Consider the following 26,286-nt stretch of genomic DNA (forward strand, 5'->3'; position numbering starts at 1 on the left):
AAAATTCCTTTTTTTCTGTTAAATTAAAATGACTAAACAAAGATTTGGCCGTGAACTCTATGAATATACGAAAACAAAATTAAATTCCAATTCATTTTTCTTGACTGATTTTAATTTGATTGGCTTCCCTTCAACATTGTCTCTGAATGCTTGTAAAAAAGTACAACAGCCCCCACAATAAAAGTGAGGATCGATATTTGATTCCCTAAAACACACATTTAGCAATAATTAATTTATTCCGTTAAACGCAAACATCACGCGACGCTTTATTTCCCACAAAAACAGATTTCCAATCACCTCCAATACTTGAGCATTTACTCTGATTCCTCTTTAATGAGCTTTCGAGTTAAGCACTGAATCTATTTTAACTCTTTCAGTTGCAGCAGCCTGAAAACGACGGCCAGGAGCATTGCAGGAGATTCCGAATAGAAAACGGAGACTCTCCCGGAGAGAAAGATGAGGTCAGTGAATCTTGTTGATTCAGGGTGTGTTTACAGTGACCGCTCTGTTTTACATTCTTTTGAATTTCCTTTGATTATCAAGCACAAACTCGACTTTTTTCCAGATGTTCGGGTCACCGCGCACACCAGTCCTTGAAAATCCCGAGTATCAAACGAGATGGTACTTTAAATATTTCCTCGGAAAACGTAAGTTGAGATAATTTCGTTTGATCGAACGGCGCAATTTTCTTTTTAGTGCATCAAAACTACGTCGGGCTCGATAACGACAAAGTTCCGTTCTTCCTGAGCATTGTTTTGAATGAAGACAACAGCACCTGCACCCTTCTCTATAGAGCGATTTTATTCAAGAAAACGGGGGCGCAAAAAATCTCCATACCCATCGCCCAAAATAAAGTCCTCACTGTGAAGCAAATCCTCTCGAATTTCCCCAACATGGACCGAGTTGATAAAGGACCAAAAGAGATCTTCTCGCCTGATATCCAAAAAGACTTATTACTATTAGAGGAGCAGGAAGGCTCGGTGAACTTCAAGTTTGGCGTCATCTTCATGAAGAGCGGCCAGAGCAGCGACGACGACATCCTCAGCAATGGTAAGACCTGGACAATCACCTCCTTTCTTCATTGTTAAATTTCAGAGAACGGGAGCATGAAATTCGAGAAATTTCTCTCACTGCTGGGGGACAAAATCAAGTTGAAAGGGTGGGATAAGTACCGAGGAGGCCTCGATAATAAGGGCGACATGACCGGAAAATTCTCCGTGTACACGATTTACCAAGGCCATGAAATTATGTTTCATGTTTCCACGTTGTTGCCGTATTCTAGAGACAATCGGCAGCAGGTGGAACGGAAGAGACACATCGGAAACGATATAGTGAACATTGTGTTCGTCGATGCGGACAATCCCACCGATTCGGAAACTGCACATGCACTTTTCAACCCCACGTGCATCAAGTCGCAGTTTACACGTATCCTTTATGGGGTTAAATCCTTGGAATTTTCTAGTTCACGCGTTGGCGGGTTTTACAAAATTAGCGGCATCGATCAGGACTATAAATAAGTAAAGTAGTAAGACAATGGGAATTATTTAAGACTCGGTTTCATTGATACTTGGAATCGACATTGATTGATCTTTCGTCTTTAGACATTCAAATCCGTACGATCATCATCATCATCATCATTAGAACTTGCCAAACTTCCAACCTCTTTGTCTCACAAATCTCGCATCCCTCCAATTACATATTTAATAGCTCCATCCACCTTTTCGTCAAACTTTCGCCCTAAAAACGTTGCACCCTTAACACAATCCAGACGTGTTCGCAGTGGTAAGTGTGGACCGGGAGAATCAATATCGTTTGTCTGTGTTTTCGGACGAAGCTGTTCCCTTATTTGGCCCAAGTCTACCTTGTCCGCCAGTGTTTCGAGAGCCGCATCTCTTCCGAGATTTTTTGCTGGTGAAATTAATTAACGGGGAAAAGGCGACGTTTGAAACCCCAACGTTTGCGAGGAAACGGGAGAGGACGCTGGATATGCTCATCAAGGATTTGTATTCGGAACACATGCCGGACGCCAGGATGGTGAGTTTTCTGGGGGTTTTTCACGGATAATTCTGGGGGTTGGTACAAAAAAAATATTGTCGGCAAAAATTTAATAAAATAAAATAAAACGGGAATTAAAAAAAGTCTTGAAGATGAATAAAACTCAAGTTAAAGGAAACAAACAAAAAATTAAACTTTATTGTAAGCAAAAATCGAATAAAACAAATTAAAAAAGGCTTAAATATAAATAAAAAACTCTGAAAACAAGCAAAAAAAATAACAAAAAAATAATTAAACAGATTTCATTACTTTCACTGTAGAAATGTTGTACTTACATAATTTTCAAAAAAAATTGAATTTTGAATTCGTCCATAAAATAAAAATTCCTAAAATTCTTTTTCCTTGTTTGGAAATTCTGAAATATGGAACAGTTAATTGACTTATTTGAGCGTATCAGCCTTAAAATATCACGACACTAACTTAAAAATTGATTGATATACCAAATTAAATCGAAAATTTTGAATTTTTGCGTCTACAAAAAATTCCAAAACTTTTCAGTTTTGCTCTAAAAATCGATAATTTAAGACAAATAATAAACAAATCTAAAGTGATAAGTCCACCAAATTTTATTACTTTAACTGTAAAAATGTTGGACTTTGATTTTGAATTTTGGGTTCATCCGTAAAATAAAAATTCCTAAAATTGTTGCACCCTGTTCTATAACTTTCTAGTTTGGTGCAATGAATAAAGGAATTTGAAGTATAGGTGCACCAATTTTCATATCTCTAACTTAGAAATTAATGGATTTACATAGCCATCGGTGCCAAACAATCCGTGCAATTAAAATGAAATTAGAAACTTTTCCGTTTTGTCAGGCTCTTTGTTTTTTCCTACAAGACAAACAAAATTAGACGAGCTGAGAAGTCGCCGTAAATTTTCCTTTTGCTTTATTCTCCAAAGAAGCCTGCAGACGTCTACACTTATAAAATTTCATTTGAATAACAAATTGCTGTGTATACAAGACGAAGCCATTCGTTTTCCTTTTAAACAGTTAAGTTATTTGTGCATCGAGAATTGTTTCATACGATAAAAATACCACACCTTCCACCTCGCCGCTTCTAATCTTCGGGTTCGGGGAAATCCATCAAGCATGATCGCCTCCCACGCGTTTTTTTTTCCTTTTTTTTCTAGACCATGCTAAACCGCCGCGCGTTTTCCGACGTGTTGGCGGAAACCCCCCGACATTCCCGTCTGAAGGAGGATTCCAGACAAATCGAGTTTGTCCGGATCGGACAAGCCTTGAAATTGGAAGCTATCGTTCGAGGAGACGCTCCGACAAGCCTCGCCTCCACGGGAACCTCCGGGACTGTCTTCAAAAGGTCGCCGTGGGAGGCCAGTTGCTTCTATCCCGTGTTCCCGGATCATCCCATTGTCTGCGCGGATTCGTGGGGGGATGGGAAGTTGGTGATCGGCACCGAGGAAGGAGTCTTCGTTGTTGAGGGTTCGTCCACCTGTTTAACATTTTCCGAAATAATAATAAATTTGCAGATGGGAGTTCGCATCGATTGGTCTTTGATCGCTCGCTGCAAGTCAAACAACTGAGCGTTATTGAGCCCCACGGCATTATGCTTCTGCGAGCAGGTCAATCGAACAAAGAGGGGAAAATCTACGTCTTTAGATTGTCGCAGATTGACACTCTGAACCAGGCGAGGTGTCGATTGGACATCAAGGAGCATCGATTGGAAAGAACCAGAGGCACTCATCTTTACGCGCTTTCTAGAGCGGGTGCGTCGGTGATTTTAAAAGCGTTTTTAACACAAAAGAAATTTCATTAGGAAGTTTAATTGGCATTTTTCAGGAGGCGCTAGACTTCGGATGTGCGTCGCGATCGGCAGAAAGTTAATCATGTTCCAATGGAAGCACTCGGCGGCGTGGACCGCTTGGTGTCCTTCCAGCGACACGGACACGGTGGAAGGTTTCACATTTCTCTGGGTAAGTGATTACTGATTAAAAATTAGACGTGTAAATATTGATTTTACTCGTCGAGCTCTAATTTCGACGGCGACCTTTTTTCGGCATTTTCATCTCTATTTCAATAACGGCGATGAAATTGAAAATTTTCTATGAGCTATAAAGCGAACGAGTCCTTGCCCTTCTTCCATAAATTGATACAACGCGCCGGGATTTCGACGCAAAAAATCGATTTTAAAATTACGTTTTGTTAATAAATCTGATAATGACATGGTAAAAGCGTTGATATTTTTTCAAGGAGCTGAATTTAAACGAAACCCCGACGTTGATGACAATACTGGACAACGGCTGGAGTCCCAATTCTCCCTCTCCAGGCGATATTTTAGTTTGTGTGGGCTATAAAAATCACTGGGACATCGTAAACGGCCGCTCCGGCTACGCACAACATCTCCACACTGTCGAAGGCACAAAAGCCCACTTAGTGACAGCCCTCGATTTATACGAAGACCAAGAAATCCAGCTATTACTCTGTTACAATCGTACGGCCGTCCTCTTAAGGAAAAAGCAATTTAACTTGTCGCTTGTTGCAGATACATGCCACTTTCAGAAAATAAACGAAGAGAATTCGTCCACGACAGAGTTCGATTTTCATTGGAACTCAGTGCCTACAGATATTGGTGAGGCGGCAGACGAAAGGTGGCCAAATCCTAAATGTCTGTTGTAATTTCAGTGTGCGCTTTTCCTTATGTTGTGGCATTCACGAGCAATTCCATGGAGATTCGACTTATTGTGAATGGAAATCTCGTTCACACGATGTCGATGCCAAAGCTGCAATTTGTTGCGGGGAAAAACGACATTTTTTTTGCCACTACAGCACCGGAATTTTTTCCCAATAAACCGGATAGATTAGTTGTTGATCGACAACAAGATCTGCAAAAACTGTCGCCTCCATCAAGTCCTAATGGTAAGCAATGGGCGCTGGGAGATTTCAAAAAAACTCAGCGCACTTAAAAAGATGATGCTTTCACCTGGTGATCGATAAAATTTTATTTGTTTAGCGTTGGATTTCTAGACGTCCATTAGCTTTTAATTCATGAACTTAATTAGGTAATATTATAGTCGCAAAAAAGTTTTACGTTTCAGTTTATTAAATTGCCCAATAAACAAGCAGATGCTCTTCAATTAATTAAAAGGAAAAATGTTTAAAACGTGAAATTAGATTTTAGATTTTTAAAACGTATCGGGCGTTCCGCAGAACATTGGGCGATTGAATTTTATTTTTTTTCCTGCTATGCCTAACATTCTAACTAAATTTGGTGAATAGCGGATTGTACTTTAGAAAATGAATTCTTGTCATGGGAGCTATTTTTAAAAGTCTGTATTATTACGATATAAGTGAAAAAATAGAAAATTTTAAATTTCCCGCTCGAAAAAGATTGTGTAAGTGCGCAATAAAAATTGGTGCTCAGTATCTTGGGTTATAATTATTGTTTTTCTCGCGATTTTTACATAAAAAATCGTTTTAGATTTTTCAAAAGTCGAAAGTTGCATTTTTTTGCGAAAATTTATGACTAAAACTTTACCAAACTTTTGATATCGATATCTCGCTTATGTTTAGCTCATTTTTCGCAGAATTTTGCGCAAATTTCAAATCACCTTGAAAACAGTGATTGAAAATTATCTACGTACCAATAAATTTAAAAAGTAAGGTTACCTTAGACAATGTTGTTTTTTCAGTAAAATTGGGAGCAGTAAATTTGAAATCTCACGTCTTTAATACGATTTTTTTACATAATCCCACTACAACATCTGATCTTAAAAAAAAACTCTCGTATTAAGAACCTCTTGAAGCACAATCCACCACTGACCAAATTTAATTGGAAGGCTTGAGAACGCAGAAAAATAATAAAATTCAAATTTCTATGTTACTTTTCTCTCCATGTTAGCTCTTTTAAATCAAAATTGTGCCATTAAATCAATTGAATTGAACGAATGTTTCCTGCTTAAACTCTTTTAGATTTACGACAGTAGAGAGGACATTGCAGATTTCGTACTTAAACCTCAATTAGTCATTAAAACAGCAAATTTGCGAAATGGTGGATGCGCCGGGTCAACCTCCCCTCTCTAAAAGTGTAGAAAGAGTGACAAAAGAGGCAGCCGAGTGTGAAATTTCCCCTATTTAAATTCAAATCGTCTCTTGCAGTGTCACCGGAAGTTCGTCCTCTGCGACTGTACCGCATCCCGATTCATGCGTTGAGCCGAAGTGGGAATCCGGACCACAGTTGTGCCTCGACAGAATCTCCAGCGACCTGGAAATCTGCAGACTCTAAACTAACAGTTCCGGATCAACCCCGCGTGTCGAGGAGTGCGACGAGTTCCCCCGTGCCGCCGCCCAAAGCAAAAATGTCATCATCAATCAAATGATAATTACAATTCCGCACTGAGAAACTTTGCAGAGATGGTCGCGAATCTGCGAATAAAAGATTTTGTTTGTGGCACACTGCTTTAATTTAGTGTCTTTTGGGCCTCAGCATGTGCCATTGTTAAATGTCCCCGACATACCATTGCATCAATATAGTCTTTGATGTTCTACTAGATAGCCACAAATTGGTTGAAATTGCATTTCCGTATCCGCTTGGAAGCACTCTGTAACCATATCAACGTAATCAGTGTTTTAATTAAGTTCATTGTTTGTACTTCCTTCTATCAAGAACGTGGTAAGTTCGGAAAAACGGGTTGGTCACTTTACACTTTTGCGTCTATCGATGTTCTCGGCCATCTCTCTTTCTTTAATATCTTCATTCGGTTTCATCCAATTTGCACTTGTAACATCCGAATGGAACTTGGCAGAATTTCTTGTGCAAAGCTGTTTTTGCAAATTGGATTTATTCTGTGATACCACTGTACGTATATTCTTTAAACATTTTCAAATGGGTGTAAACTAATAAAAAATTAACATTACTTTCGCACTGTTTTTTATTCATTTCCACCTCTCACGATTCGCCGGAAGAGAATTTTTTTCGAATAAAATTCTCTTCCGCCGAACTGTGCTCTCTTTGTGCAGACTTTTACGAAATTAGCAAAGAGTTCCAAATGACCCCAACAAATAAAAACGATAACAGTTATCTGAGACTGTAAACAAACACCAAAGACCTTGTAAATAACCCGATTATGCAAGTTGTAAGGTTTCCGTGCGCACAAAATGAACGACCTGGACATCCTGTGCTCCCCCAGCTACTGGTCCAAGAGACTACCACCCGAAGAAGTGATCAAACGCCACATCCAACTCATCCACGAAGGTATTTAACCGAAATTTCGTACTTCCTCCAGTTGGTTCTTCCTCAGCTAGCACCGCCGCCATTAAAAAACTACCCTCCGAGTTAAACATCCCCTACGGAGCTACCGAGAGACAGAAACTGGATATTGTCGGCACCGACCTTCCTGACGACGCCCCCATCTTAGTGTTCCTCCACGGTGGCTACTGGCAAGCCCCCGAAATCTCGCGAGCGAGTTATCATTTCATCGCTACCAACCTCCATCGCAACGGAATTAAGACGATCTTCGTTGGATATGATTTGTGCCCTGGAGTCACTCTCCCGGAAATCGTCCAGGAGGTGGAGGAAGCCACTCGAAAGTGCTTACAATACGCGAGGAAATCAAAGTAGTTGGAGTGGTCGTTCTAACAAGCACTTAACACCCGATTTTTAGGGGGTTGTATTTTATGGGGCACTCCGCTGGAGCACATCTTGTCGCTTTCCTTTTTACCAATTTCTTCAAGACTTGTGAAGAGAACCGGTTTATTGTAAAAGGAGCGATCTTGACGTCTGGAGTGTTCGATTTGTCGCTTCTCCAAAAAACTGTAATTAACGAATCGCTGAAATTGGACGAAGAAGTGGCCGTGGAAATGAGTCCTTTAAAACAAAGAATTGTTGGTGGAGGGACGACGTTCCATTTGATTGTTGGTGAAAATGAAAGCCCCGATTTTATCAGACAGTCAGAGGAGTTTTCCCAGAAGCTCAAGCACCTGGGGGTTTCTGCTGACTTCGCACTCATTCCAGAAGTGGATCATTTTGATATAATTGAACGTCTCCTTGACGAAAAGTACGAACTTAACCAGTTCATTGTCAAACTAATAAACGGATGAAGCTAGTTGATTTTAATTTAATCCAAATTGATTGCGCAATCTCCTGCTAGTAACAAATTCCTTTCACTTAACACCGCGACACAGCCGCAACATGTCCGACTCGGAGAGTTTAGAAAAGTTGCTGCTACCCAGCAGGTGGTCCAAGCGGTACCCGCCTGATCAAATCCTAGAAAAGCACCTGGAGTTTGTCTCTGCAGGTACGACACCTTTTTCTAAACTCTAAGTCCAAAGACTTCTTGCAGCGAGCGACAAAGCCCGCCAGAGCATCCCCTCGACCTTGAACGTGAGCTACGGACCCCTCCAACGTGAAAAACTCGACATCTTCGGAACGGATCTGAGCCCCGACGCCCCAATCGCCGTCTTCATCCACGGCGGTTACTGGCAGGAGGAGTCCTTGACTCGCTGCACTTACCACTTCATCGCCTCCACGTTGCACAAAAACGGAATAAAATCGATTTTTCTGGGGTACGAATTGTGCCCCAACGTCACTCTCGCGCAGATCATTGACGAAATTCGCGTTGCGACGAAGAAGTGTCTTGACCACGCCAAAGACTCCAGGTAAAACCACTCTTAAGAACCCCCCTCATGTCTTTAGAGGTGTGTTCTTGCTAGGTTACTCCGCAGGGGCTCATTTGGCCATCACCACCTTACCCGACGCCCCGAAGAACGTAAAAGGGGCGATTCTCCTCGCCGGAATCTACGACTTGACGCAACTCCCTCGTACGACCATCAACACCGCGCTGGGGCTCTCTGAAGAAGACGCGGTGAAATTAAGTCCGTTGAAACAAGATCTTTCGGGAGTTGGAGCCCCGGTTTTGACGATTGCGGCCGAGAACGACTCGCCGGAGTTTGTAAAACAGGCGCGGTTACTCCACGAGAAGCTCACGGGGGCTGGAAAAAACTCCACGCTGGTGGTGGCTTCCAACGTGGACCATTTCGACGTGAGCGAGCTGCTGGCGAAGGAGGATTTCGAGATAACAAAGCGGATAATCGATTTTATTAATAAAAATGTATAAATAATTAGTAGGGCTTCTTCAAAGTGGTGATTTCCTGGCACAAATCGGCAATTCTGCGAATCATTAGCAGGTTCCTGTTGGGATCAACGCGGGTTTTGGCGGTGTTGTCTTGGAAATTTGTCACCACGCTCGCGCTTTGTAGGTACTAAAACAGACTGTAAAATTGAGTAAATAAAGAGAAGTTTCACCTCTAGGACTGTCTTTATATTCCTGTTTAAAGCGGCGAGAGCCTCTTCGAATCCCTCGCCAAAACCCCCCCCATCTGTCTCTTCACAGTTATAATTATTCATGAAATCCAACACTTGGTGCTTAAACTCCGGTAAACGATCCTCGAAGTTCTTCATACTCCCCACCAACTCCGACTTTACACCCAAATTCGGCGTAGAAGCACCCTTGATAGTCGCTAGATATCTCTCAATCTCTTCAGTTTCTTGGAGGACGTGTTCAGCTTGTTTTTTTCGCTCTTCGGGGCTCAGAGTTTGCTTCAGACCGAGCGAGGGAAATAGATTCGTGTCCAAATTAACTAGTTTATCTATGTCTTCAAGTTGGAGAGGCGCAGTTTCTTCGGATTTTGATGCGGATTTCATAAAGTTGCACATCCGGTAGAGGATCATTAACTGGGAAGAAGTTTTTAGAGTTGCATGTAAGACAGTGGTTATTACCTGAAGGGAATTCCCGCAAATTCCACTCAAGAAGTCGTTTTTGCCTGAAGGTGAGCAAAACCCATAACTGCAGATAACTTCAGCAATGTCTTCGTCTTTGGTGTGGTGGCCGAGGCGCTCTAAAATCCAAGAGACTAAGAACTGTCTGTTCGCAGCGGAGAAGATGTCGAGTATCTCGGACTCATCCATGCTCTGTATGTGGGGATAATTGAACTCTTTGAGGGAGTCTACCATAAAAGAGAACTGCGACTGCTCCATTTCCTGAAATCAAAACTCGCGGGTAAAAGAATGTGGCGCCCTCTAAGAGCAGTTTTTTCGTTCTTTGTCCCACTCGCACCTCTGTCTCTACATCGGAGAGAGACAGCGAACCCCAGATTACAGCTCGCTCTGCTAGAAAATGGCGAAGCTTTTGCTAGTGTTTTAAATAAAATCCAGTGTTTTTGCACTGACGGAAGTTATTTAAGGTGCTCAATTAAGATGTGGTTAAAGTGAACTGTTTGTGGCACAAGGAAGTTTGTATAAAGGTACGTTTTTTCGAGAAGGAACAGCACCGGATACGTGGGACTATAAGGGGTCATTCCATTAGAGAACTATGGATCAATTACTTGCTCTCTGGAGAGTTCTTACCGTTTTGTCGAAATGTGGCGGTTTTTGAGCTGGAAACTTCTGGAGACGCGAGATTAGAAAGGTGGCTACCGGCTCTAATTCAGAAAGAATGCAAGTAACCTTCAACGCGTCGGTAAAACGGCGGTTTAAATGACGAGGAACGGGCCAATCGCGCAGTAGCGAAGAAGTGGAGATTAAAACCTGGAAAAGAACGAAGCGGTTGGAAATTTAAGAAATTAACTGCGGAAATGAGGTTTTCTTACCGAAAAACAACCTCTGGACAACTTTTTTTTATATACCTAAGCTGTGACGTAATAGAGCGTTGGACTTTTTTGTCTTTTGACCACTTAATTCCCATTAAAACAGTTGACAAAATCAAAAGTGTGACCTGTCAAAATTTTGATTTTTTTCATAGAGATTTTTGTTTTTTTTTTACATTTTGTAATGGCGGTTTTTCAAAATATTTTTTACCTCAGAGAAGTGGTGAAAGTGATCCCGCGTTTATCACTTGCGAAAGACTTTTTCACTTATGCGAGCCGCTAAATGTTTTTGCAAGACTTAACTAACACCTTGTGAAGAAAACATTAATTTTCTGATAAAAAGAATGTTTATTCAAAGTCGCAATTCTACAGGTTTTGGTGTGTCAAATGCACGTCACGTGTCTACAAAAAACGATTTAATTGCAAAAATAAAAAAACTCGCCACCAACAACTCTGTTCCACCTAATTGATTATTTTATTGTTATTAGATTTACAATGTAAACTTTTCCAGATAAATCATGGCGAGCCCGTCGCCGCAGAGTAGTCCGATGCCGCCTCCGCAGGCCCCGAGCCCTATGGGCCCCCCGATCCAAAGCCCGGCGCCTCCTCCCTCCCCGCATAGTCCGTACCAAGGTCCTCCTCCCATGGGAGGTCACGTGAATGGGCCTCCACCACATTCCATGCCTCCAAATCCTAATATGGTACCTATGCAACCTCAACATCCTCCAGGTCCGCATATGCCCCCTCAACATCCCATGCCTCCACATGCCGGTATGCCGCAGCCTCCACAAAACCATCCTAATGCTCCTCCGCCACAGGGACACCCGGGGCCTCCACCGGGTCACCACATGGGGGCTCCGCCGCCGCAACCACCGATGCAGATGCAACCAGGCGGGCCGCCTCCCCCGCAGGGACATCCTTCGCATCCGCCACCGCCACAAGGGCATCCGGGGATGCAGCCGGGGGCACCGCCTCATCCCATGGGGATGCAGCAAGGGCAACCGTACCCCGGGCACCCCATGCCCATGGGAGGGCACCCGCAGCAAGGACAGGTTTGTGAAAAGGCACCATGAATGATTCAGTAGGCAATTAATTACACGTCTAATTATATTTGAAAAAAACTATTTGCGATTCTTTAAACAATAAATTAGTTTGAATCTCCTTGACAAAGTTTCAAGGTAATTCTTCCGCTTTTATTTGCAGCAGAGCGGTGATGCTGAAACAAATCGCTAATTTCGTATTAAGTAATTGTGCATTGAGTAATTTAACATTGTTACTAATTTATTTACATCCAACATTGGCCTTCTTAACAAGCAGTGCAGCCAATCTTTCTTCATCGGCTTGCTTCTCGACAGCCAAAAGTTGATCCAGCAACGGCTTCGAAGCGGCTGCTATGAAGTTCGGGTTCATTAAATCAAACTCTTTCCCGGCTGCAAAATAACATTACCAAACGCCCCAACAATGAATAAAATTACCAGTTGAGTCACTGACAGCACCACCCGCTTCTCTCACTATTAACACTCCAGCGGCTGCATCCCACGGGTACAACCCATCGCACTGGTACGCATCCATGGTACCTCTTGCGACGTAGCACAGCCCCATCGCAGCGGAGCCCATCGAGCGGATTCTACAACCCCCAATTTACCCTTAGAAACGCGCGGTTTTCAACTCACCCCATAATCTCCGAGATTAAGTGTGTGAATCTGTAGAGGTACATCTCGCGGAGCTTCTCCGACCTCGCCAGCGACAACTCGTAGTTGAGAACACACCTTTGGATGTCTGTTTGTTTGCTCGTTTGGAGTCTCTGGCCGTTCATGTAAGCCCCCTGGCCTCGGATGGCTGTGTACAGTTCCTCCATGAACGGATTGTAGATAATCCCCATGACTTGCTCCTTCTTGATTGTGAGCCCGATGGAGATGCAGGTCACGGGGAAGTTTCGCACGAAATTCGCCGTACCATCGATGGGGTCTATAATCCAAGTCGGGGCGTCGGTGAGCTCGGAAATAAAGTTCTTCGCTGACGATTCCTCCTCTCCGATGAACCTAAAACGACCATCAAAGACTGGCAAGGTTTGGGGGTTCTTACTTGTGATCGGGGTATTTTCGTTTGATTTCTTTTATTAGGATGTCTTCGACCTTGCGGTCGTACACTGTGACGATGTCGTAGATTTCGTGTTTGGTTTCAATTTCGATGTTTTTTGCCTCCAGAATCACCTAAATTGGGGGGTTAAGGGTGGTTTTGTAAGGAAGGCACTCACCTTTCCGGATTTCTGCACCAGAGGCAAGACGAAGTCAAAATACGATTGGATTTCCTGGTCACTCATTTTGATCCGACCGCCACAATGTCAGAGTTAAAACTGATCCGAATGTAATATACAAATCAAGCAAAAGTCCTTGAATACCACGAAACTTTCAGTTTTTACGTGTTCTTTCGTATTTATACACCTGGAGATGGAAATACCCATTAAATGAACTTGCAGTGCCAGCCGAGATTTGCATGTTTTTTTCAAGTAAATAAAAAGAAGAGATAATAAGAGTAAAATTAATTGTCTCTTGTTTAAACAGTCTGAAGGACGAAAATATTTTGTAATCTGTGAACTGAGATTAACTCAAATCACCTGAACACGCACATTTCCAAAACCACAATCACACTGTCTTAATTAATGGAAATTCCGGAAGCTTAATAGGTTTTTCCCCAGAATCCCTCGTCATCGCCGGGCCCGCAGGGCCCCCCTCCAGGTCCACCAGGACCTGGAGGTCCACCCGGCCAGCCCCCGCAAGGTCAGGAAAACTTGAATGCCCTTCAACGCGCTATTGATTCCATGGAAGAAAAGGGACTTCAAGAGGACCCTAGATACTCACAGTTGTTGGCTCTAAGAGCGCGCACCAATGGAAGCAACACTATTTTTAGCCCCATGCAGATGAGTCAATTGAGGTGGGTATGGAGTGGCGACTCCACGAGACTATTTCTTGAATTTTAGGGCACAGATTATGGCCTATCGGTTGTTGGCGAGAAACCAACCTTTGAGCCAACAGATGGTGAATGCCGTTCAGGGAAAACGAGCTGATGGAACTCCGCAGTGTCCTACGCCACCATCAAGTCCTTTTCAGCCGCAGGGACCCCAACCGCAACCGGTAAGGTTTGGAGCTTGAGGTCAAAGTGACCGAGCATGGTTAGAGTAGTCGCTGTGCGGAATTAATGTGACGCGGTTGAATAGATAATCGAGTAATTTGGTACTTAAAAAAAGTAGTAAAAGTAGGTAGGAGTGTCAACTTGTAGTCATTCTAAAGAAGATATTTAAAATTCGCGGGGTTTGAGTGAGGTAAATTAGATTCCTGTAGTGGGGGCATGTCAAAATTGCACGCAATGGCCAATCACAGATCTGCATTTTTTTAAAAGTTGCGGGAAAGATGAATTGGAAAGCACGGTTGATCTCAATAATAAAATTGGAAAAAAAAATTGACCATCATTTTTAACAATTTTTAACACAAGATCTGGTATTACATAGAAACAAAACGTATTTTTTTTATACTTTATGTCATTCTTTTACACGTCTAGGCATCCAACTTTTCCGCACATTAGAAATTATGGACAATTTTTTCAACCGTGAAAGGAAATGTTGACGAAAAATAATAAAAATTATTCCACCACAGATAAAGGAATCGTTTTAGTACCTGGAAATAGGCTAGTCTAAGATAACAAAAGCAATTAAACAACAGACATTTTTATTTAGTAACTCCCACTTGTTTGTGAGTGATAATTAATGTATCGTTGACTTAATCACAAACGACCTGGAAAGTCCAATTTGGTGTGAGTTTTCACCTCACATTTCGCCGAATGGAATTTAGTTGTTTCCAGAGTTGAACGAACTGTTTAAGTTAGTTTAAGACTTAAGAAAAGCCGCGGATTTACAGTAACATGCAAACACCGCCTGCCTTTGAATTTTGGCCGTTTGCACTTTTCTCCACATCACTATTATTGCCTTTCCTTCTATGCTATGTTTAGTTTTGCTTGCCGATACGCACTCGCATGCTGTTATTAAAGTAGACCTTATCAATTTGAGCAAAAGTCGCTATTATAATTTTAATTGTCCGTTTCAAACAAAATAACGAGTTTTTTATGTTATGCAGCCTAGTAGAATTTTGTAGTAGTATTGTGCATGTTTGAACCTGAATCAAGCTGCAATAACGAAATTTATAGGGTGGTCCACCCGCTAACGAAGGTAACGAACCACTTCCTCCTGAAAGTGGCGTCTCACAACAATCTATGCGACCTCCAGGTCCGCCCTTGTCACAAGTGGGACCCCCGACTGGTCCCCCAGGTCCCATACCACCCCAGGTAACAATTCTGCATGGCATTCAAGCAATGGCAATATTAGAAACGAATCGTCTAGTTTCAATGACAAATTAAATTGCGTAGAATTAATTTTTCCGATTCCTGACCTTGTAGAAGAGTGTTATTATTATTACGATACGCAGGAAACACGTTAAAGATCACGTTCTTCCAGGCGCAGCTTCAAGGCGTGAAACCGGGGCCCCCTAGCGGCCCCCAACAAAACGCTACGGGGGTGCGGCCAGGGGGTCCAGGCCAACCGACCCAAGGTACCAACCAACAGACTTCCACCAAACAAAACCGCATTACCACAGTCCCCAAACCCGCAGGAATCGATCCTGTCGTCATCCTCCAAGAACGAGAGAACAGGTAACTCGTCCATTCTCCACCTCTTCATCTAACTTTTTTATTTTTAACAGATTGGCGTCACGCATCGCCGCAAGGATGGACCAACTGAGTAACCTCCCCACAAACATGTCTGAAGACTTGCGCGTTCAAGCCCAAATCGAGCTGCGGGCTTTGCGTTGTCTCAACTTCCAGAGACAGCTGAGGAGCGAAATCATCGCCTGCACGCGCAGAGATACGACTCTGGAGACTGCGGTTAATGTTAAAGCGTACAAGAGGACAAAGCGACAAGGTTTGCGCGAAGCTCGAGCTACTGAGAAGTTGGAGAAGCAGCAGAAATTGGAAGCCGAGCGCAAACGGAGACAGAAGCACCAGGAGTTCTTGACTTCGGTCCTCCAACACGGCAAAGATTTTAAGGAGTTTCATCGCAACAACCAGGCCAAGTTGGCGCGTTTGAACAAAGCCGTCATGAATTACCACGCGAATGCCGAACGCGAACAGAAGAAGGAACAAGAACGCATCGAGAAAGAACGAATGAGGAGACTCATGGCGGAGGACGAAGAAGGTTACCGAAAACTTATCGATCAGAAGAAAGACAAACGTCTCGCTTTCTTGTTGTCGCAAACTGATGAGTACATCGGTAATCTCACGGAGATGGTCAAACAGCACAAGTTGGAGCAAAAGCGGAAACAACAAGAAGAAGAGAAGCGTAAAAAGGTAACAGAAAAGGTAAATTTCACCAGTAAATCGCCTGTTTTTCACTGTGGAATTATAGAAAAAAAAGAGACGCGAAGGGTTAGGTTTGGACGACGATGGATCCCAAGGTTCCGATCGTCCAATAACTGTAGTTGAAATGGCCACGGGTAAAAGACTAATGGGAGAAGAAGCGCCCATGTTGAGTCAGTTGCAAGAATGGTTGCTGCAACATCCGGGGTGGGAAGCTATAGACTCGGACGACGAAGATTCCGATGAGGACGAAGAAGAACGTGAGTTTTTTCACAGTGGTAAAGTGGTGTTACCTCTTAAGTTACAGTCCGGAGGAGAGAAAATGAAGCCAGAACCGAAGAAGACAAAGCGAAGGATGTTATCAACAAGGCCAAAGTCGAGGATGATGAGTACCATAAAAACGCAAACGAAGAACAAACGTATTATAGTATCGCTCACACAGTCCATGAGATTGTCACCGAACAAGCTTCCATCATGGTAAATGGTCAATTGAAAGAGTACCAAACTAAAGGACTTGAATGGTTGGTCTCGTTGTACAACAACAACCTCAATGGGATTCTTGCGGATGAGATGGGTTTGGGCAAAACCATCCAAACCATCGCTCTAATTACTTATTTGATGGAAAAGAAGAAGGTTAACGGTCCTTATTTGATCATCGTCCCGTTATCGTAAGTCGCCACTGAAAACTCGACTCTTCTTTAGTGTTATTTTGCAGAACTTTGTCAAATTGGGTCCTCGAGTTCGAAAAGTGGTCTCCTTCAGTCGTCGTGGTCTCTTACAAAGGCTCCCCAGCTGGACGAAGAGCCATCCAGAGCCAAATGCGCTCAACCAAATTCAACGTTCTGTTGACCACCTACGAATACGTCATCAAGGATAAAGGAGTCTTGGCGAAACTCCCATGGAAATATATGATAATAGATGAAGGTCACCGAATGAAGAATCATCATTGCAAACTGACCCAAGTGCTGAACACGCACTATTTGGCTCCACACCGTTTGCTTCTTACTGGTACTCCTTTGCAGAACAAACTCCCGGAGTTGTGGGCTCTCCTCAACTTCTTACTCCCATCGATTTTCAAAAGCTGCTCCACTTTTGAGCAGTGGTTCAACGCTCCTTTCGCCACCACTGGTGAGAAGGTCGAGTTGAACGAAGAAGAGACGATTTTGATCATTCGGCGTTTGCATAAAGTGTTGCGACCCTTTTTACTAAGAAGATTGAAGAAGGAAGTCGAGTCGCAACTCCCTGATAAAGTCGAGTATATCATCAAATGTGACATGTCTGGACTCCAGAAGGTTCTTTACAAGTACGAGCGCGAGTGTTTTGTTTCCGAATACTTATTGTTTTTTCCAGACACATGCAAAGCAAAGGTGTTCTTTTGACCGATGGCTCCGAAAAAGGTAACAAAGGAAAAGGCGGAGCGAAGGCTCTGATGAACACCATCGTGCAATTGCGGAAGCTCTGCAACCACCCGTTCATGTTCCAGAACATTGAAGAGAAATATTGCGACCATGTGGGCATTTCCGGTGGTGTCATCTCAGGGTAAGTCGCACCTCTTTACTCCCGTTTTTTTAGTTTTTGTTTCAGTCCGGACCTGTTTCGTGCGTCTGGAAAGTTCGAGCTCTTGGACCGCATCCTCCCGAAACTTAAAGCCACAGGACATCGCGTCCTCCTCTTCTGTCAAATGACCCAACTGATGACCATCATGGAAGACTATTTGACTTGGCGAGGGTTTGGCTACCTCCGACTCGACGGCACCACGAAAGCGGAGGACCGTGGGGAACTCCTGAGGAAATTCAACGCTAAAAACAGCGATTACTTCTTGTTTTTGTTGTCGACGCGCGCTGGAGGCTTAGGTTTGAACTTGCAGAGTGCCGATACTGTCATCATCTTTGATTCTGATTGGAATCCGCATCAGGTAACTTCTGGTTGGTGGTAACTCAACACTTATCGTTCTTTTAAGGACCTGCAAGCTCAAGATCGCGCTCATCGAATCGGCCAACAGAACGAAGTGCGCGTATTGAGATTGATGACTGTCAATTCAGTAGAAGAGCGGATTCTTGCCGCTGCGAGGTACAAACTCAACATGGACGAGAAGGTCATCCAAGCCGGTATGTTCGATCAGAAGAGTACGGGGTCCGAACGGCAGCAATTCCTGCAGAGTATCCTCCACCAGGACGGCGATGAAGAAGAGGTAATTTCGACTTGGAGTTCGCATTTTTCTTACATTTCTTTGGTAGGAAGAGAACGAGGTTCCGGACGACGAGACAGTGAACCAGATGGTCGCGCGCTCCGAAGCCGAGTTCGAATTGTTCCAGAAAATGGACCTAGAGAGAAGACGGGAAGAGGCGAAATTGGGTCCTAATCGCAAAGCGCGGATGATGGAAATCAGCGAACTCCCCCATTGGCTGGTTAAGGAAGACGATGAAGTTGATCCGTGGGCTTATGAAGATGCCGAATCGGCTCTAGGAAGAGGCACCAGGCAAAGGAAGGAGGTGGACTACACCGATAGTCTTACCGAGAAGGAGTGGCTGAAGGCCATCGATGACGGTGGTGATTACGACGACGAAGACGAAGAAGAAGAAAAGGTAAAGAAGCGGAGAGGCCGGAAACGGAAGAAGAGAGGAGACGACTCCGACAGTGAAGTGGGAACAAGTAAGAGACGGCGAGCGCAAAACAGCGCCGATATGAAACTCAAGAAACAAATGAGGAAGTTGATGAGCATCGTCACGAGTTACACTGACAGGTGAGACTCTTTTACCCTCTTCAGTTGTTTTACCACGTGCTTACAGTGACGGCAGACTGTTGAGTGAGCCGTTCATGAAGTTACCACCCAGGAAGGACTATCCGGACTATTACGAGATCATTAAGAAGCCCATCGACATCAATCGAATTCTTGGGAAGATCGAAGACGGGAAATATAACGATTTTATTGATTTAGAGCGTGACTTTATGCTCTTGTGTCAGAACGCGCAAATTTACAATGAAGAAGCGTCGTTGATCCACGAAGACAGTATTGTTCTGCAGAGTGTCTTCACCAACGCCAAACAACGGATTGAGAGTGGCGGTCCAGATTCCGATGATGATAAAGATGACAAGTCGGATTCAGAGTCGGTGAAGATGAAGATCAAGTTAAAAAATAAGAAAACCAGTGGTAGGCGTAAGCGATCGGCTAAGAGGTATGTTTCGGACGATGACGATGACGACGATGATTAAGTTTCAGATTCTGCTTTATTTTGTTTGGAAATAGATTAGCCACGTGTGTAATATTTTAGTATAGTTTTATACTGATTAATTGGAGGTGTTTTTCTTATTCTTATTCAGTCAAGATTTATTTATTTGAAGATTATCTACTTCTATAGATACTGGATACTTGTGCTGTAATAAACTATTAATCATCCCAGAGTTGAGGATACTTATTTATTATCTGGATCACTTGGGGATTCTAATTTCGGCGAATTCTTTAATTATTTAATGGAAAAATAAAAGTCAAACAAGTCGATGTTTAAAACGCGAAATTAGATTTTAGATTTTTAAAACTTACCGGGTGTTCGGCAGAATATTGGGGGTTTGAATTTTATTTTTTTTTTCCTGCTCTGTCTAACCTTCAAACTAAATTTGGTTAATATCAGATTGTACTCTAGAGAATTCTTGATCTGGAAGCTACTTTTATAAGTCTATATTATTACATTAGTAAAAAATGGAATTTAAACATACAAATATTTTAAATTTCCCGCTCGAAATTTCAAAGATTGTGTAAGTGCGCAATAAAAACATGTGCTCAATATCTCGGATTATCATTATCATCGTTTTTCTCGCGATTTTTTAAATAAAAAATTGTTTTTAGATTTTCCAAAAGTCGAAATATTTTAGTATAGTTTTATACTGATTAATTGGAGGTGTTTTTCTTATTCTTATTCAGTCAAGATTTATTTATTTCGAAGATTATCTACTTCTATAGATACTGGATACTTGTGCTGTAATAAACTTTATTAATCATCCCAGAGTTGAGGATGCTTATTTATTATCTGGATCACTTGGGTATTCGAATCTCGGCGAATTCCTCCGGGAACTCCTCTTTGGAACTCGTCCGGAACGGCTCCTCGTCGTAATAGTCAAAGTTGCTAGTATCTCCAGCATCCCGGACTTTTGGTTTGAACGACGGTTTGACTCTTCTTCGCAAGAGTTGGTCAAAGTCGACACTTTTAAACCAGTCGTGCCCTTTCACATCTCTGCTCCCATTTTTCAGAATTCCGTATCTGAAAACGTAAAAATAATTTTTGCGCGGTGCTTGGAACTTATTTATAGCCATTGGACATATGTCAAGTCATACAGGTACTTCCTGAAGTGTTTTATTTATAGCAATGCGTTCGATTTTGCGTTGTTTAATGGCATTGAAAGATGTAGCCTAAATTTGTTCGGAAAGATAAACTGTATATTTAGGACATCCGTTCCATGGCCAATCGCACAAAGAAACGCGAAGGAAATGTTTTATCGTATAAATGAAGATGTAAACACTGACTTGCAGGTATTTCGGGTGTCTTAGAAAGTCGCATAAATCACGTGTGGATAAATTAATAATTCACACGTGTGAAAAGCGAACGGGCGGAACCACTTCCGGGTGAAGTTTCAGAAAGCGGAAATATTCAACGCTCATCAAACTTTCCAGCTTGGGAGTCTATTTCAGGCGCTGGCACAATTCCTCGGACACGTGCTCGTGTTTACCTCTTGGTCCGATCGACTTGGATTATGTTCTGCACGAGATCTCTGAGCGCCTTCGAGAAGTGTTGAGGACAAGTGAACTTCCCAGACACGATCTTCTCGTAGATTTTCATGGGGTCTTTGGCGTAGAAGGGTGGATACCCCGCCGCCATCTCGTAGATTAGCACTCCGATCGCCCACCAGTCTACGGATTTGTTGTACCCTTGGCTGAGGATGATCTCAGGGGCTAAATATTCAGGGGTCCCTGTGGAGATAATGTTATCAGTTGGTAATTACCATGGCCAGACTGCTTGGCGACAAGAACATTCACCTTTCGGAATTCATTAAGCTATTTTTATCGACTTAGCACGGTTAGTCCAGTTTCAAAAATAAGAAAAAAAATTATATGCGAAGAACGAGATTTAAATAAACAATTTTTTCTCCAAACGTCACAAAAAGTCTCTATCTTTTAGTCGTTTTTAGACAGTAAAGTTGGCAATTTTGTTATAAGTAATGAAAAGCGTTTGTTGACATGGAAACACTTTGTCTGCCTAGGCAGAAAAAGTACTTTTTGTGACGGTTACTACATATTTGAGACTCACATTTTGCACCTGCACTTGCGCGATCTTTGAAACTCTTTGAAACCAATATTTTTCACAGTAAATGTCATCAATGACAACTACATGCATGGCCATCCATGTTTATAGTTCAATTTGCGTTCACTCATTGTCAGTCGTGAAACTAAATCTAACGTTTGGAGAAAAAGTAGTATTTGTCATTTGGCCGAAAAGTGGCTTTGCTGTCTCGCAGTTTTGCATACGCTCGGCTACGCTACGCTTCGCCTCGCTACTGCAATTTAATTTCTCGACGAAAAGTACCACTTTTCTGGCGCATAACAAAATCTACTATTGTCATCTTAAAATAGGGGTTGATGGAGGAGAAGAATTTTTTTATTATATATGTACAGGGGTGTTCTTAAAATGCATGTACCAAAAAGTTCTGCGCTATTCCAGAAGGAGTATGAAGTCAACTTTGTAACTTTTACAAGAGAAGGAAAATAAAGAAAGTTTTTACTTTCTGTAAGCTTTCTGATTCCACCGGTAAGAGATGGTGCTTTACTTACCAATCACCCTGTATATTCAGTTTATCATTTTACGACAAAAAAATTAAATACGGTGAAGTGACAAATGCTCTGAACTTTTTTTTGCTAAAAACTGAAACAACCATTTGCTTAAAAAAAATGTTAATGGAAAGTCAAACGACAGTAGTTTATGGTAAAAATTAAAACATACAGAAAAAACAATTCTAAAGTACTTAAAAAAATCTGGGCGATAATGGATACATTTTTCATTTGACACTCACCGCACAGAGTGTAGGTTCGCTGGTCGTCGATCTTCTTGGCAAACCCCAAGTCCGTCACTTTAATGTACCCATCTCGATCAACCAGAATGTTTTCCGGTTTCAAATCCCGATAGACCATCCCCAGGAAGTGCATGTACTCGAAGGCGAGGATCACCTGCGCCGCGTAGAATTTCGCCAAAGTCTCATCGAACTTCTTGAGATTTCGCAGATGCGAGAACATTTCGCCCCCATTGACGAACGGCATGACGAGGAACAAGTACACGTTGTCTTTGAAAAAAAAGTCCAAATTGATGATAAAGTCGAATCTGATCGCGTCCAACACGCGGATTTCGTACATCGTGTGCGCGATTTGTTTGCTTTTCACGATGTGCTGTTTATCCATGCATTTCATCGCGTATAATTTGTCGTTTTTGATTTTGTGTTTTACCAGCACCACGCGTCCGAAGGACCCCGCGCCCAGAGTCTTTATCATTTGGAAGTCTTCGAGGTCGCCGTTGGGTTTGAGCTCGTCGACGCGGTAGCGGTTTTCGAAATCTCTTTTTGTGCGTTTGAGGAAGATGTCGTACTCCATGTAGTGTTTGTTGAGCTTTTCTTGCTCCATTGGGGACAGTTTGGGGGATTAACGTGACAAAAAAAGGCGGATTTGACAGATTAGCATTGACTTTTTGCAAATTAAAGTCCAAATTTGGGTTGCAGTCCAGGCAAAATAGGGTAAATGTCAAAGAAAACAATTATTTGCAAATATTTCATCACGGATGATTCCAACGGCAAAAACACCTATTATAAAAATTGTACCTTATCAAATTTGCAACAAAAAAAACTGTATAATATTTTTCGTAGGACTAAGCGTTTTCAAGATATAGCAATTTTTTTTAATTTTCTAGAAATTGTCTCTTTTTCACAGCATTTTTAAAATAGAGTAGTTAGAGCGCTTTGTTTTATAACAGAATACATCGAAAAAGTCTTAATCCACCAGATTTTCTAACATTGTATGAAATTAATCTTCAGATTGAATTTCTTTGTGTATATTTTCTCCCATAAACTTGATATAGTTTCTAAAGTCAAGTTCACTCAATGCTTCCTCAATCTAAAAAAGGCACCAAGTTCTATGTTAAAAGAATAAAGGAGCTTTTAAAATTTTTGTGTCTATTTTCCCTGGACCATTGGGAAAGCTCCAAACCGCTCGATTTTACTACTTCCGGCAACCAGAAGGTCAATGTTTCGTTGATACCTGACAAAGAGTCGAAATATCGTTCAAGACGGATATCTTTAAATAAGTAAATGACGTTCGAAAATTTGGCAAAATTGGAGTTTACGCAAGTCGGTTTATAGCCTAGATCGAAGGAAAAATCAGCGTCCTTTGTTTATATTCCTGGTATAAAAATATTTCGGAAACTTTCCACCAAGGTTCAAAACCGATGAAAACACCAACGGAGTTGGCAAATGACAAAGAACAAAACCAGGGAAATTCCGCTGCCAAATTGCGCATTTATTCTAAAGGTGGAAGGCGTTTGTCCGACCCCAAATGAAAGATTTTTCGCGGAATACTTTGGCTCTCATCCAAACACCTTCTAAAAATACCAGTTTACGTCTGCACATGGTCTAAACTGCCAAAGCGAAACGCAGAAAGTTGGAAAAAGTGTTTCTTTGGCTTGATGCAAAGGGGTCGTTGTCTGATCAGCTGGCAAGACAAAGACGATTTGGGATGAACGTGGTACTTTTAACCTTGCGGGATCCAAAATAGAACCATTAAAACCAACTGCGTCTCTACTTAACTCCTTAAATTCTGTAGGTATTTTTCATATCCGTGGGATAAATTTAGACGCCGCTGAAGGCTCACTTCAGGAAAATGAAACGCAGTTTTCAGGGTTTTAAAGAACCACAAAAGAGACTTAAACTGGATTAAATTAAAGATAAGATTGTGCGATTTTATGGAAACTAAACCGGAAGAATTGCACAACCAAAGTTTCTCGTCAAAACGAAATTCATGTAATTAGTTAATGAGTGATTAAAACTTTATAAAAACATTAGCGATGCGCACACATCGCCAAGCATCATTGTCTTAAGCGTCGCGTGCGCAGCATCTGCTCCTGGAAGTGGGGAGTAAACAAATGCCGTATAAAAAGAACCCAGCGCGCAAAATAACAAACATTTGATAGTCGCGCTCAAAAGTGATACCAAAGGTGCATCAGAAGAACTTTGTTCGTTGGATCAGTTTGAGTGCAATGCGTCCTCCGACACAATACGGTGACAACATCGCCGCCGAGGCGGAGAACGAGCCCGACCCGAGGATGATGTCCATGATGATCTGCACCAGGTTGGCTGGAAGGGCCGTCATAAGGGTGGTAGGAAGGTGCAACGAGGCCAAAGGAAATAACAATCTCGGTGAGTACCGGTCAGCCTTAGATGGACTTAAATGGACTGAAAAGGACGCGATTATAATTCAATACTATTTATGGGTTAGATTCAAGATCATTACCTTGGTGGGTTCATTGTTGCGCTTCGGGAAATGAAAGTGCGGCGTGAAAGCGAGGAAATTCGAGCGGAAGGAAAACTGCGGCGCATTTTCCTTTGAAATTAGAGGCGAAATTTTCGGAAAAACTCGCGGAATTAAAAATAGATAACAGCCGCGCCGCGCTTTCCAACTCGGTCATTTGCTCAACACTTTCCAATGGCTTCGGCGGTCACCAGAGTCGTGCACAGATGCTCGGATGCTCAGCAAACGCAAAATTTAGGTATAATTTCCCTCGCGACTCGCTTTCTAACGTAATTACAACTTTAACTGCCTAATTAAAGATGTTTGCTTTTGATCCGACGATCGAATCCCTCCATTGCGTAACTTGAAAGTTAATTTAAAACGTAGCGCAACAATGCTTTATATAAGTGCGTTTCTTAAGTGTGAGAGTCTTTGCAGATCTCTCCAACTGCCAGCTCATGCAAGTCCCAGACGCTGTCTACCACCTGATGAGGCACACCGAACTGAAAACCTGTGATTTAAGTGATAATGTGATTACAAAAATACCTCCGAAATTCGCTGTGAAATTCAGTTCGATAACAGACTTGAATCTGTCGCACAATCAAATGTCGAAACTTCCGGAGGAAATCGCGGATCTGGGCGCGTTGGAACGACTGGATATTTCGCACAACACCTTCATCTCCTTGCCGAATTGTATTTTCAAAATCTCGAAGCTCCAGCAGTTGAACGCCGCCAGCAACCACATAATTGGTAAGATAAAGAAAATTCTTTTTTTATTAGCGGGTGATTTAAACCTGTCTTGCAGACGTGGACGTTGAGTGCGTTGAAGAAGCGCCTTCCCTGGAGAGTGTTGATCTTAGTAAGAATCCTTTATCTCCGCGGTGCCACGACCAACTTTCCGCAATCTCAAGAATCAGGATAACGTTAACACCGAGAGAGAAAGAGGACTGGGAAGATCTTACCATTTAGTAAAACCATCTCAAATCACTGCCATTTGAGGGTGCTGATCAAGGCCTGTGCAGTTTAGTCTAATTTAAACGTTAAAGTATTTGTATTTTTTATAATTGATCTATTGTAGTTGATTGAGGATACTAATGACGAGGCCGTGACGCGGCCTCGAGGTGTTCAAACGAACACTGAATGTGTGTATTATTTTGTACTGACACTGTGTTGTTTATATTGTATATTTATATAATATTTCAATGAAATTATATTTTGTACTTATTTGACATGGCATTTGGCTCTTTCATCTAGTCATGTTGTGATCGGGATGCATAATGTCCTTTGTAGTGTCTAGATGCCCCCCAATTGAAAAAATGTCAAATAAAAAATCAACGACATGCTTTTTCTTTATTTAACGGAGAAACTGACGCGTCAATGCTTGGAAAATAGGAAATGGATATTAATAAAGCACCATGACATGCTAAATCTGCGTCAGCGAAGCCAGGATAAAGGGGCAACCGAAATCTATGCTCTTTAATTTGGGGGTTCTGTTTTGAATGATTGCTGTTTTCTGGGGTACAATAAATGAATATCTCGTCTATTTATGAAGCAAACTTGAGTTGTTGGTAACGAGTTTTTACGCCGAAGAAAAGGTGATTCTTCAGCTGATTTAAATTTTCCTCCAGTTTGGTTTGTGGCGCCATCTAGCAACCAAACTCATAACTAAAATCTAAAGTAGTGCAGAAAATTG

General features: G+C 42.2%; 8 protein-coding genes and 1 long non-coding RNA gene across 23 annotated transcripts in view; 5 read left to right on the forward strand and 4 right to left on the reverse strand.

The window, feature by feature from the left end:
* Positions 1-6,668, forward strand: part of LOC148175692 (GTPase-activating Rap/Ran-GAP domain-like protein 3) — a 32,311-nt gene extending 25,643 nt beyond the window's left edge. For 7 of the 9 annotated variants that reach the window (XM_088034063.1, XM_088034064.1, XM_088034065.1 and 4 more), the window contains 12 exons: positions 378-461; positions 566-647; positions 697-1,050; positions 1,096-1,425; positions 1,769-2,034; positions 3,187-3,496; positions 3,544-3,780; positions 3,854-3,987; positions 4,265-4,505; positions 4,557-4,643; positions 4,697-4,930; positions 6,170-6,668. In XM_088034063.1, the coding sequence (XP_087890189.1) occupies positions 378-461; positions 566-647; positions 697-1,050; positions 1,096-1,425; positions 1,769-2,034; positions 3,187-3,496; positions 3,544-3,780; positions 3,854-3,987; positions 4,265-4,505; positions 4,557-4,643; positions 4,697-4,930; positions 6,170-6,390 (2,580 nt within the window). In that variant the 3' untranslated portion in view covers positions 6,391-6,668. The remainder of the gene's footprint in view (positions 1-377; positions 462-565; positions 648-696; positions 1,051-1,095; positions 1,426-1,768; positions 2,035-3,186; positions 3,497-3,543; positions 3,781-3,853; positions 3,988-4,264; positions 4,506-4,556; positions 4,644-4,696; positions 4,931-6,169) is intronic. The other 2 variants (XM_088034067.1, XM_088034071.1) reach the window with 1 other exon arrangement.
* A 434-nt stretch (positions 6,669-7,102) lies between these two features.
* LOC148175694 (kynurenine formamidase-like) lies at positions 7,103-8,116 on the forward strand. The gene is made up of 3 exons (XM_088034074.1): positions 7,103-7,265; positions 7,312-7,627; positions 7,675-8,116. Exons 1-3 carry the CDS (start codon positions 7,169-7,171, stop codon positions 8,108-8,110), a joined length of 849 nt encoding a protein of 282 aa, XP_087890200.1. The 5' UTR covers positions 7,103-7,168; the 3' UTR covers positions 8,111-8,116.
* A 32-nt stretch (positions 8,117-8,148) lies between these two features.
* LOC148175695 (kynurenine formamidase-like) lies at positions 8,149-9,319 on the forward strand. The gene is made up of 3 exons (XM_088034075.1): positions 8,149-8,307; positions 8,353-8,668; positions 8,706-9,319. Exons 1-3 carry the CDS (start codon positions 8,202-8,204, stop codon positions 9,124-9,126), a joined length of 843 nt encoding a protein of 280 aa, XP_087890201.1. The 5' UTR covers positions 8,149-8,201; the 3' UTR covers positions 9,127-9,319.
* LOC148175696 (uncharacterized) lies at positions 9,086-10,942 on the reverse strand. 3 transcript variants are annotated; one of them, XM_088034077.1, is made up of 5 exons: positions 10,866-10,942; positions 10,416-10,595; positions 9,789-10,049; positions 9,315-9,743; positions 9,086-9,271 (listed from the first exon to the last, which is right to left on the reverse strand). In XM_088034077.1, exons 3-5 carry the CDS (start codon positions 10,044-10,046, stop codon positions 9,131-9,133), a joined length of 828 nt encoding a protein of 275 aa, XP_087890203.1. In that variant the 5' UTR covers positions 10,047-10,049; positions 10,416-10,595; positions 10,866-10,942; the 3' UTR covers positions 9,086-9,130. The 3 variants fall into 3 exon arrangements, with proteins under 3 accessions (XP_087890203.1, XP_087890202.1, XP_087890205.1); XM_088034076.1 differs by lacking the exon at positions 10,866-10,942 and adding an exon at positions 10,658-10,751; XM_088034079.1 differs by lacking the exon at positions 10,866-10,942 and having other exon boundaries at positions 10,416-10,597.
* On the forward strand, positions 10,138-19,459 carry brm (ATP-dependent helicase brm). Of its 5 annotated transcripts, none has more exons than XM_088034057.1 (15): positions 10,138-10,312; positions 11,166-11,706; positions 13,341-13,588; positions 13,635-13,788; positions 14,855-14,992; positions 15,162-15,355; positions 15,406-16,060; positions 16,107-16,317; positions 16,365-16,725; positions 16,773-17,360; positions 17,408-17,596; positions 17,642-17,972; positions 18,018-18,248; positions 18,295-18,800; positions 18,847-19,459. In XM_088034057.1, the coding sequence occupies exons 2-15, from the start codon at positions 11,173-11,175 to the stop codon at positions 19,268-19,270; spliced, it is 4,764 nt and encodes a 1,587-aa protein (XP_087890183.1). In that variant the 5' UTR covers positions 10,138-10,312; positions 11,166-11,172; the 3' UTR covers positions 19,271-19,459. The 5 variants fall into 5 exon arrangements, with proteins under 5 accessions (XP_087890183.1, XP_087890186.1, XP_087890185.1 ...); XM_088034060.1 differs by having other exon boundaries at positions 15,406-16,048; XM_088034059.1 differs by having other exon boundaries at positions 13,353-13,588.
* Positions 11,744-13,017, reverse strand: LOC148175698 (uncharacterized). Its single transcript, XM_088034073.1, has 5 exons — positions 12,912-13,017; positions 12,740-12,867; positions 12,328-12,696; positions 12,130-12,281; positions 11,744-12,084 (listed from the first exon to the last, which is right to left on the reverse strand). Exons 1-5 carry the CDS (start codon positions 12,975-12,977, stop codon positions 11,936-11,938), a joined length of 864 nt encoding a protein of 287 aa, XP_087890199.1. The 5' UTR covers positions 12,978-13,017; the 3' UTR covers positions 11,744-11,935.
* Positions 19,460-20,026: 567 nt separating the features above from the next.
* LOC148175699 (cAMP-dependent protein kinase catalytic subunit beta-like) lies at positions 20,027-22,879 on the reverse strand. The gene is made up of 3 exons (XM_088033582.1): positions 22,118-22,879; positions 20,780-21,020; positions 20,027-20,313 (listed from the first exon to the last, which is right to left on the reverse strand). The coding sequence occupies exons 1-3, from the start codon at positions 22,716-22,718 to the stop codon at positions 20,088-20,090; spliced, it is 1,068 nt and encodes a 355-aa protein (XP_087889708.1). The 5' UTR covers positions 22,719-22,879; the 3' UTR covers positions 20,027-20,087.
* Positions 22,880-24,232: 1,353 nt separating this feature from the next.
* LOC148175700 (leucine-rich repeat-containing protein 20-like) lies at positions 24,233-25,933 on the forward strand. Its single transcript, XM_088033584.1, has 3 exons — positions 24,233-24,502; positions 25,032-25,343; positions 25,399-25,933. Exons 1-3 carry the CDS (start codon positions 24,343-24,345, stop codon positions 25,560-25,562), a joined length of 636 nt encoding a protein of 211 aa, XP_087889710.1. The 5' UTR covers positions 24,233-24,342; the 3' UTR covers positions 25,563-25,933.
* LOC148175701 (uncharacterized) lies at positions 24,269-25,034 on the reverse strand. Its single transcript, XR_015769886.1, has 2 exons — positions 24,597-25,034; positions 24,269-24,538 (listed from the first exon to the last, which is right to left on the reverse strand). It is a non-coding gene; the product is annotated as an uncharacterized LOC148175701 (long non-coding RNA).
* Positions 25,934-26,286: the final 353 nt, after the last annotated feature.

The sequence above is a fragment of the Gnatocerus cornutus genome, chromosome 4, assembly GCF_029298725.1.
Source record: "Gnatocerus cornutus isolate USDA-ARS CGAHR chromosome 4, icGnaCorn1.1, whole genome shotgun sequence".
NCBI classification, from domain to species: Eukaryota; Metazoa; Arthropoda; class Insecta; order Coleoptera; family Tenebrionidae; genus Gnatocerus; species Gnatocerus cornutus.